This window comes from Medicago sativa, chromosome 6 (assembly GCF_051527215.1).
Source record: "Medicago sativa cultivar Bolivia chromosome 6, Bolivia_mono, whole genome shotgun sequence".
NCBI classification, from domain to species: domain Eukaryota; kingdom Viridiplantae; phylum Streptophyta; class Magnoliopsida; order Fabales; family Fabaceae; genus Medicago; species Medicago sativa.
Window position 1 is genome coordinate 60,908,700 of NC_140754.1, and position 9,545 is coordinate 60,918,244.

The 9,545-nt window shown below is 43.1% G+C and overlaps 1 protein-coding gene across 1 annotated transcript; it reads left to right on the top strand.

Annotated features, from left to right (window-relative positions):
- The first annotated feature begins 4,361 nt into the window (after positions 1 to 4,361).
- On the top strand, positions 4,362 to 5,475 carry LOC146916058 (uncharacterized). The gene is made up of 2 exons (XM_085721530.1): positions 4,362 to 5,035; positions 5,127 to 5,475. Exons 1-2 carry the CDS (start codon positions 4,362 to 4,364, stop codon positions 5,473 to 5,475), a joined length of 1,023 nt encoding a protein of 340 aa, XP_085577656.1.
- Positions 5,476 to 9,545: the final 4,070 nt, after the last annotated feature.

The following is a 9,545-nucleotide window of genomic DNA, read 5'->3' on the forward strand; positions in this document are numbered from 1 at the left end:
TGTTTATATGATTTCTAAAAATGGCTGTGATTGGTTTCATCAAGTCTTAACATGTTTTTCTTTGAAAATGGGATTCTTTTGTAAAAATGAGATGAACTTTGTGCATTTCATGATTTCGTCGTGTTTAGCCGGTGAAACGCCAAGGTATACTCTACTGCACTTAAATGTAGCCTAGAGGTATACTTAGTTGAGGCATTGGATCTTGTTTACTTCGTTTTGGTTCAATACTTCAATTATTTTGAAAATGAGATACCGATAGACGAACTTGGTTGAAAATGCTTCTTTCAAATCAAATACCTTATAAATCTTTCACGAATGATTTTATATGATTAATTGATGATATGTGGGTGATTGTGGACAATTGAATATGATGTTTATCATGATATGATGTGTTGTTCCATTTTGCTTGGTTTATGTAAAGTATATGGAGATGTTATAGTATTTGGTAAGGAGATGTTGATGTGTGTGATGATGACTCTTATGTAAATTGTGATTGTTGAATGTGTGGACATGTATACTTGATAATGTATGGTTGAGGGCATGTTCTTGTGTTCAATTCCCACTTGAGCCATTTTTGCAATAATTTTTTTTATAGTTCCTTATTTTAATTTTTTTGGGGCCCAAAATTTAATTTTTTTCCTTCAGCCTTTGGAAGACTAAAATCGGGCCTATAAATTATTTAAGACGGCCCTGTATATATACATGCATGTTGAGTTTTGGATTTTGTGTTAGACGTAGCTTCTATTTCTTGAACATTTGTTATATTCGCGTGTTTGGTTGCTTTAATAGAAAATAGGGTGTTACAAACACCGTTCGAGATTTACACGGCAAATATGGTAATAAGACCATTCTTTAATACTGAAACCACTTTAATATGGTATTTTACCACTCTGTTATGGTGTTGAGACCACTCAAATATGGTGTTGCCACCACTCTAACTTTAATTTCTCCAAAATATCAACATGGCACTACGACCACTCAAATATGGTGACACCACCATTTCCACTCTTTAATTTCTCCTCAATTAGAAAAATATTGAAAGAATATTTATATACTGTTAAGATCATTTTTAATTCCGACAGGACATTTTTATTTCAAAAAGGGACATTAAACCGAAAAGGGACTATGGTCTTAAGAACACTCTTAATTCCGAAGGGACGGAAAAAGGAGATGAAGAGAAGAAAGACTCGTCAACACAAGTCAAGAAAGAGAAAAGAGAGAAACAGTTACCGACAACCCAATAAAATTCTTTGGTGTGATTTTTGAACTGGGTGGAGTCCTCTATTTATATAGAGATTTTGTAACTGTTTTAGCAAAAATTGCGACAGTAGTTACTCTAATGGATAAGATTAAAATGGAGTTGATCCATTAATCAATTCAACAACACTTGTAGATAGGATCAAAAGAAACAAATCCACAAAAGTGAAGGAAACAAACTATTGGATTTGAATGAAGGAAATATAAGAAATTCAATTAGATTCTTATTCTTATCACAAACACCATAAGCTAAATTTATGGGAAGTGATATTCTCGAATAAAAATAATAATTACTATTATTTTTATCATTATCAAGTATTTAAAAATAAATACCGCAGTTTAAACACTACTAATGTGTAAGTTCTATTTTATGTGGGACCCCCACACTCTATTTTTTCAATTCACACAACATTAGATCAAACTATAATTACTTGATGTTTAATCTTCCAATTATTCATCCAACATCACATCAATGTTCCAACATTGCCTTCAAATGTAAAGAAAATAACTAAAAACGTTCCCTTAAAAGAAACTAAAATAGTATCTAAAAATATCATTTGTTATTCAATCTTCACATATCATTAAATCTGAAGTTTTATATTCCTATAAAAAACTGGAGCAATAGTGTTTTATTTAGTATAAGTATTTGTAAGTCTAAAAATTATATTCCACAAGGCACAAAGGGCAATAAAGTTTTATATTTGTGGCTTGAACCAATAAAATATATTTGTAGCATTGACATCATTAAGTTCAAAGTTTTATTTTTAAAAAAGGTCGTATTAACAAGTGTCATGGGACGCACTTTTAGCATCTTAAATTTAGTAATTATTCTTTTTAAGAGTCAAGTATTACAATTTCCAATGTATTTGTTCTGGACCGGCCAAAAGGAGCTTTGACCCATTTACTTAGGCCCAATACAATCCAAAGCCCAAATACCACGTTTGGCAGCATTACTTGCGACACACCCCTTCCCCGCGAGGGGGGTGCACGGAGCAAGCAAGACCGGTTCAAACGAACCACAACGTCTCTCTGCACGTTCCCACAATAATCTCTCTAGTGGTTACACTTCCCACGATTTCGTAACCGCCAGAGCCTGGTGTGCCACTACAACGGCTCTGCTTCCCTCCACCTCTGAATATAGGGGACTCTTAGCAGTCCCCAAGGTAGAATCTATCTCTTCCTCTAAACCCTCACTCTCTGATCTCTACTGACTTGAGCGTCGGAGCGGCTGCAGGTACACACCCCCCGCCGTTCCAAGAAGCACTCTTGTCGCATTCTACCACCACTTAAACCACCGCATTTAAGGCACCGACAATCACCTTCTGATCAGGTACGATCAGTGGCGCCGTTTGTGGGAAAATACAAGATCTCCCCCTCTTTACCTTACTAAAAACCAAAGCTTTCCAAAAAATTTACCATGGCTGCTAATGGTGTCAACTTACAGTTATGAAGTGAAGTTCGAATTCCTCAACGTGATGGTATGACGTCTTCACCTTCTCCTGTGGGTACACCCAGAGAGGAACCTGTACAAGTAATTCCTCTCCAAGAAAGGCCTCTGAAGGGTCCCCCACGACCTACAGAGAGACCAGAATATGCCACACCAACAAGTGCCCTCGTCAATAATCTGCTCTGCACGGTTCAACGACATACATCGTTAACCGAGGAACAGAACCGACGCCTGATGGATCTCGAGTAAGCGCGCCCATTAGTCCAATCTCCAAGTTACACCAGGAGATCGCCCAGACGATCTCCTCCAAGACGATCACCTCCAAGGAGTTCACCACCAAGACGCAGCAGACGTTTTTGGTCCCCTTCTAGATCCGAGGACAGTCGCGATGCCCGGAATGATCGTAATGCTTACGGTCCATTCACACGGCGCATCCGGGAAGCTCCTATTCCCCGCGGACTAGAGAAGCCTCCTTAAATGGAATCATACGACGGAACAACAGATCCAGATGAGCACGTCGAGAACATTGAGACAGTTCTCACGTACTGATCCGTGCAAGACGCCGTAAAGTGCAAGCTCTTCGTCACTACACTACAACGAGGAGTCGTTACATGGTTCAAGAACTTACGGAGAAACACCATCGACTCTTGGAAAGACCTCTGAGACGACTTAACCACACACTTCACCGCTTCAAGGACGCCGCCAAAAACGGTCGCATCCCTTGAAGCCACTGTTCAAGGAAAAAGCGAACCTCTTCGAGACTACATCGATAGGTTCAACAAAGATGTGTAGGTAAGGTGGCGCTGACGAAACAATGAAGTGGTACCTCATTGCCAAAGGTCTGCGTGAAGGCACATACGTCAAGAAGGTTGTCCGCCTAGATCGTCCAAGGACGCTCAACGAGTTCCTAGCAATCACAAAGATCTACATCAGGTATGAAGAGGAGCTGTATGCGGACAGCCTCAACAAATCCAGGAAGGAGTAGCCTGCTGCTGAATCTTCCAAAAATCCCTTCCACGAGAAAAAGAAGGAAGGAAAAGTAGCTCGTGAAGGAAAATGACCTAACGGCCGCTTCACCGAGTATACACCCTTGGCCATGTCCAGCGAAAAGATCCTCGCCGAGATCGCAGTAGCCGATCTGACGGAAGCTGGCGTCAAGCCACCAAAGGCTCTTTTGCAGGAGAGGAAAGTGGTCAACAAAACTAAATACCATCGTTTCCACAAGTGCCACGGGCACGTTACTAACGATTAGATCCATTGAAAGATTCTATCGAACTCCTCATCCAACGAGGACAGCTTAAATAGTTCATCAAGAACCCCGAGTCGGAAAGAAACACCATTGAGTTCATCGCTGATGGCAACGAAGCGAACAAGATAGTCGCCATGTCCATGGAGCATTTGGGCGATTTCCCTGACAATGTGGAAATCGTACCATACTCCTGCATCTGGGAACATTTTCCTCCGCCAACGTCATCACGGGAGGAACAATGAACATCTCCATGGGAAGCATGAAAAGAAAGTTCGAAGAACTCATGAGCATCAACTTGCTGGCCCCCTTCATTTCCAACATTGGGGGGAGACCACCTTGGCGTTCTACGACTTAGAACTGCCCGACGGAGCTTCAAACTCAGCCATTCCTTTGCTCGTGCGAGCATCGATGGCCAACATTGACGTTCGTCGAGTCCTGATTGACACAGGGGCCTCGTGCCACATCATGTACACCGGCCTGTTCAAAAGTCTTCAACAAACAGAGAAAAAACTTTCTCCCTATGTTGGAAATGAACTCTACGGCTTCAACGGTTCATCTACTCAACCTTGGGGCTACGTCGAACTGCTGGTCACTTTCGGCGAAAAAGAGGCTAGGAAGACAATAAAGATCCCATTTCTGGTGATCGATTCTCCTTTTCTCTATAAGTGCATTATAGGGAGAAACGGGCTTGCCCTGCTGGGCGCCGCATGTTCAACCGCTCATCTGAAGTTGAAATACCATGCGAAGGATGGCATCATCGCCTCCCTGAACGGAGACATTGAAGCTGCAAGAAGATGTTTCCTTCAGACAAACAAAACCCAGAACTCAGTTTCCCAATCCAGCAAACCTGCTGATGACAAGTCGAAAGCTGTTGCGAGCATTCTGGATGCAAACTTGGTCGAACTTAACCCCAGTTTCACCAAGGAAGACCTCCAGGAACAAAAGAGGGAAAAGAAGGATCCGCACAACGAGAAACTTCTTAGACCTATTCCTGATGGAGAATTCGAGTTGGTTCCTTTCAGAAGCGACCCCTCGAAGAACTTCAAGATCAGCAAGGATCTTCCTGAACTCGTCAAAGCACAGTTGGTCGTCTGCTTAAGGAAGAGTGTTGATCTATTCGCCTGGACTGCAGCCGACATGCACTACATGGCTCTCCAATGTTGTACTTGTCAGGAAATCTAAAGGAAAATGGTGTATGTGTGTTGATTATACCGATCTTAATAGGGCATGCCCTAAAGACGCATATCATTTTCCTAACATAGATAAATTCGTAGGTAATTCCTCCGGCTACAAACTTTTATCCTTCATGGATGCCTACTCTGGTTACAACCAGATACCCATGGCCGAGGAAGATAAAAAGAAAACAACCTTCATGACCGAATCAGGGAATTATTACTATACTGTAATGCCTTTCGGTCTACGAAATGCAGGGGCTACTTATCAACGAATGATGAACAAAGTCTATGACAAGGAACTTCTGGGCGACATTCTTAAGGTCTACATGGACGACATGATTGTCTAATCCCAACAAGAGTTTAATCATGTTGCCCATCTGAAGAGAGTGTTTGAACAAACCCGGAAATACAACATGCGACTCAACCCTGAAAAATGCACTTTCGGAGTTCAAGTGGGTAAGTTCCTTGGTTTCTACCTAACAGAAAGAGGAATTGAGGTGTGGGGAGTGGATAAGGGGAATTCGTGGCTAAGTCCGCTTAACATGCTCTCCCTTTCTTCAAACTATTGAGGAAGGAGACAAAGTTCTAATGGACTGATGAGTGCGAAGCCGCTTCAAAGCATCTCAAGGAGACCCTCTCCGCATCTCCAGTTCTCTCGCGACCTGATCAAGGTGACGTACTGTACCTCTACCTTTCTGTTTCTTCCGACACGGCCGATCAGTGCCATTCTAGTAAGGGAAACTCCGGAAGGTCAAAAACCAGTCTACTTCACCAACAAAGCTTTGCTAGGGCCGGAGACGAGGTATCAAAAGATCAAAATGGTAGCTCTCGCTCTCCTTACATCAGCACAAAGATTGAGGCAGTATTTCTTAGCCCACATAGTGATAGTCCGAACAGACCAACCCATTAGACAAATTTTGGGTCGACAAACTCTACGAATCCAGGAAGGCACTGAAGGCACTAGTGTTCGCTGACTTCCTAGCCGAAATGACCTTCCCCGCGGAAGAGAACATATAAGACGGATCATCCAATTCTAAAGGAAACGGAGAAAGGGTAATTATAGAGAACAGCAAAGGTATCGTAGTCAAAATTTCTTGTAACTAACAACATTGCAGAGTACGAAGCCTTCTTGGCCGGCCTGCGGTTCACCCGGGATCTAGGAGCCAGAAAGGTAAAAATCTTTACCGATTCTCGATTAGTGGCTTCGCAAGTGACTGGCGATTACCAAGTCCGAGAAGAGCATCTACAACAGTACGTCCAGCTAGTACTTGAGAAAATGAAAGAATTCAAAACCGTGGAGGTAACTCATGTTCCCCGCGAACAGAATACCCGAGCAGACATTCTCTTAAAACTCGCTAGCATGCGGACTGCAAATGGAAACAAAACAGTAATTCAAGAGGTCCTCAACGAACCTAGCGTTCAAAGGTAGAACGCTCAACTGCACAAAATCAATGTAATCATTGGGATGGAGGACTGGAGAGGACCCATCACACGCTACATAACTAGCGTGGAACTCCCATCCGATCCCCATGAAAGAACGAAGCTGAAATGAAGGGCCTGCTCATTCACTTCAGTGGAAGGAATCCTATACAAAAGGGGTTTCATCACGCCATTTATCAAGTGTTTGGGACCCAACGAGACCCAAGAAGTCCTTGCCGACGTACACGATGGCATATGCGTACAACATCTTAGTGCAAAAGCTCTTGTCAAAAAGGTCCTACGAGTAGGATACTTTTGGCCCGCCATGTTAAAAGACACCAAAGATTATGTTAACCTCTATGACAAATGTCAAAGGTACAGAGACATATACCTCGCACCTCCTGTTGAACTGACGTCTTTGGTTTCTCCTTGGCCTTTTGCATGGTGGGGCATCGACCTTCTGGGACCATTCCCCAATGCTGCTGGACAACTCAAATATTTGGTCTCAGCAATCGACTATTCAACTAAGTGGATTTAGGCCGAACCATTAGCGAAAATCAAAGCCAAAAATGTACTCAGTTTCTTCAAAAGGAACATCCTATCAAGATTCGGAGTACCGAACCTAGTGATATCTGACAATGGAACTCAATTCACTGATCAGAAGTTCCAGGACTACCTGAGAAACATTGGCATCAAACAAAGCTTCACCTCCGTTGAACACCCTCAAGCTAACGGCCTCGCCGAAGCAGCAAACAGGGTCATCTTGTGAGGCTTACGAAGAAGGCTGGACAAAGCCAAGACTAACTGGGCCTATAGAACTACTCCTCACTCTACTACTGGCGAGTCACCTTTTCAACTCATGTATGGGACAGAAGCGGTCGTTCCCATTGAGCTAAGTGAACTCACTTGGCGAACAAACGCCGACACTGACTTTCCAGCCAACGCGGCTAACCTACGTGAAGAGCTCAAATTCGTCGACGAAGTCAGAAATGAAGCAGCTTTGCGAGGAACAGCGCTAAAACAAAAAATAGCCACTCGCCACAGCAAAAAAGTCATAAAACGACAATTCTAAGTGGGCAATCTCGTCCTCCGGCGGAATCAGAATGACTCTGAAGAGGGAAAACTCGCCGCCTACCGGGAGGGACTCTACAGAGTTCGAATGAAAGCTGGGACAGGAGCTTACGGACTTGAAGACCTCCATAAAGGCACAATTCCAAGGACTTGGAATGCCGAAAAACTCAAAATGTATTACACTTAGATGGCGAACACAACCAATAAACTCTAGTGTACATACTTAGTTTAATACAACCAACTTCATGCTCTCCAAATAACGAGCAAATCTTGCCACTCCAAATCCAAAAACATAAAGGATAAGTGAAATCTACACAACATATACACGTATTCCTCAGCATGTTCACTACCAACTGCGACATCCCTGCTCGGCATGTTAGGTATAACCCCAGCTCGCGATGGGTGATTCACGCCTCAGTGCGTTGAACTTAAATTGGTTTTTTCGTTCATCCGTTGTTCCCTGTCCAAAAAATAACTTTGGACACACATTCAGATAAACAATCTTTTACATGTGAAATGCTTCTAACAAATACTCTACGTAAAGTTAGAACTCTCATGACCGGATTTCCCTTTGCAAACAACGCAAAAGGTATACGTTCCGACCAAGCAACGATACATGGGAAGGAAAGGCAAAACTTTAATTCAAAACAATGAGTTAAAGTGCTAAATCGCCGGCGGAAATGCAAAAATCTTCAGTCATTGATTTATTTCATCAAAACAACGACTGCGGGGGGTAGACCATACCGTCTCAACGAACTCATCTTTGCTTTGAAGGTCGCTTAAATTATAAGAACAAGCACCGAAAAATCAAAGACATCAGAGCATACGAATTGTTACTTTGTAAACATAAAAAATCGGCAGTTCGCTCTCAAAAATATTTCAAACAGTATAAAAAGCCTCACGCAACAAGAACTCAGTTCAAAACATCGTACTTGAAAATAAAGCAAACATTTTCGAGCAAGTATGATAAGAACATCAAACAAAGTATTAAAAGATGCAAGCCACGAGGGATCACACAATGTCAGTGGCACGTAGGCTAGTTACGAAACGAAGATTGTTAAAAGATTACAAAGCCATATAGGCCCGGGCATTTCAAACATGCCCACCATCATTCTGGGAAGAACAATTTTCCAATTTTCAACATACTTCAAAAACTGGAATCCATCCATACGGAATTCCACACCAGGGTTCACCACCTTGAGCTGGTCTACGACATTGTCAAACCCGTGGCGTGCAGCGCCTACTAGATTCCTCTCTAACTCCTCGATCCTGTAAATAAGGGCAGGATGGGCCAACACATTAGTGTCTTCAGTGTCATCCTCCTCGGGAAAGGAAGCGTCAAGGAGAGCATCCTCGAGCACTCTCTTCTCCGCAGCAAACTTAGCACAAACCTTATTCAGCTCGTTGTAGAATTGGGACGCCAAATCCGCCTTCTTCTCCTCGAAAGCAAACATTTTATTCTTTTCCGAGTCAGCTTTCTTCGTGGCCGACAACTCAGCTTCCAGCTTGGCCATCCTTTTAGCCATTTCACCCCTCTCGCGGGTAAGGGCGTCAGAACGCACCGCCTCTTCCATGGACGAGTTGTTCATATACACTGCTACCTCCAAGGCCCTCATCGCGCTGATGAGTCCATCTGTCATTGCTCGGGATCGCCCAGAAACCCATAAATCACAAATCGCCTTCAGTTTAGAATCACTCAAATAAAGTGAAGCTTGGGAACCGAGGCTGCTGGACTCGGACCACACCTTGGGAAGCTGAAACACGCCTTCACCAGCAAAAGAGACGTCCTTGGAAGGGGCCAGAGCCTGAGTTTGAACCTGTTTACCCTTGTCAAGCAAAGCAGTCTCTTTCCTATTAAGAGGAACCTCTTCCTCTTCCGCAGGATCGTCATGCACACGCACAGGGAACCAAGCATCCGCCGTCCGGT

What these genes read in the sequence shown, in the direction of transcription:
- LOC146916058 (XM_085721530.1), top strand. Translation starts at nt 4,362, where the DNA reads ATGGCCAACATTGACGTTCGTCGAGTCCTGATTGACACAGGGGCCTCG. An exon ending in CCTGAACTCGTCAAAGCACA is followed by an intron (nt 5,036 to 5,126) that starts GTTGGTCGTCTG and finishes TGTACTTGTCAG; the next exon opens with GAAATCTAAAGGAAAATGGT.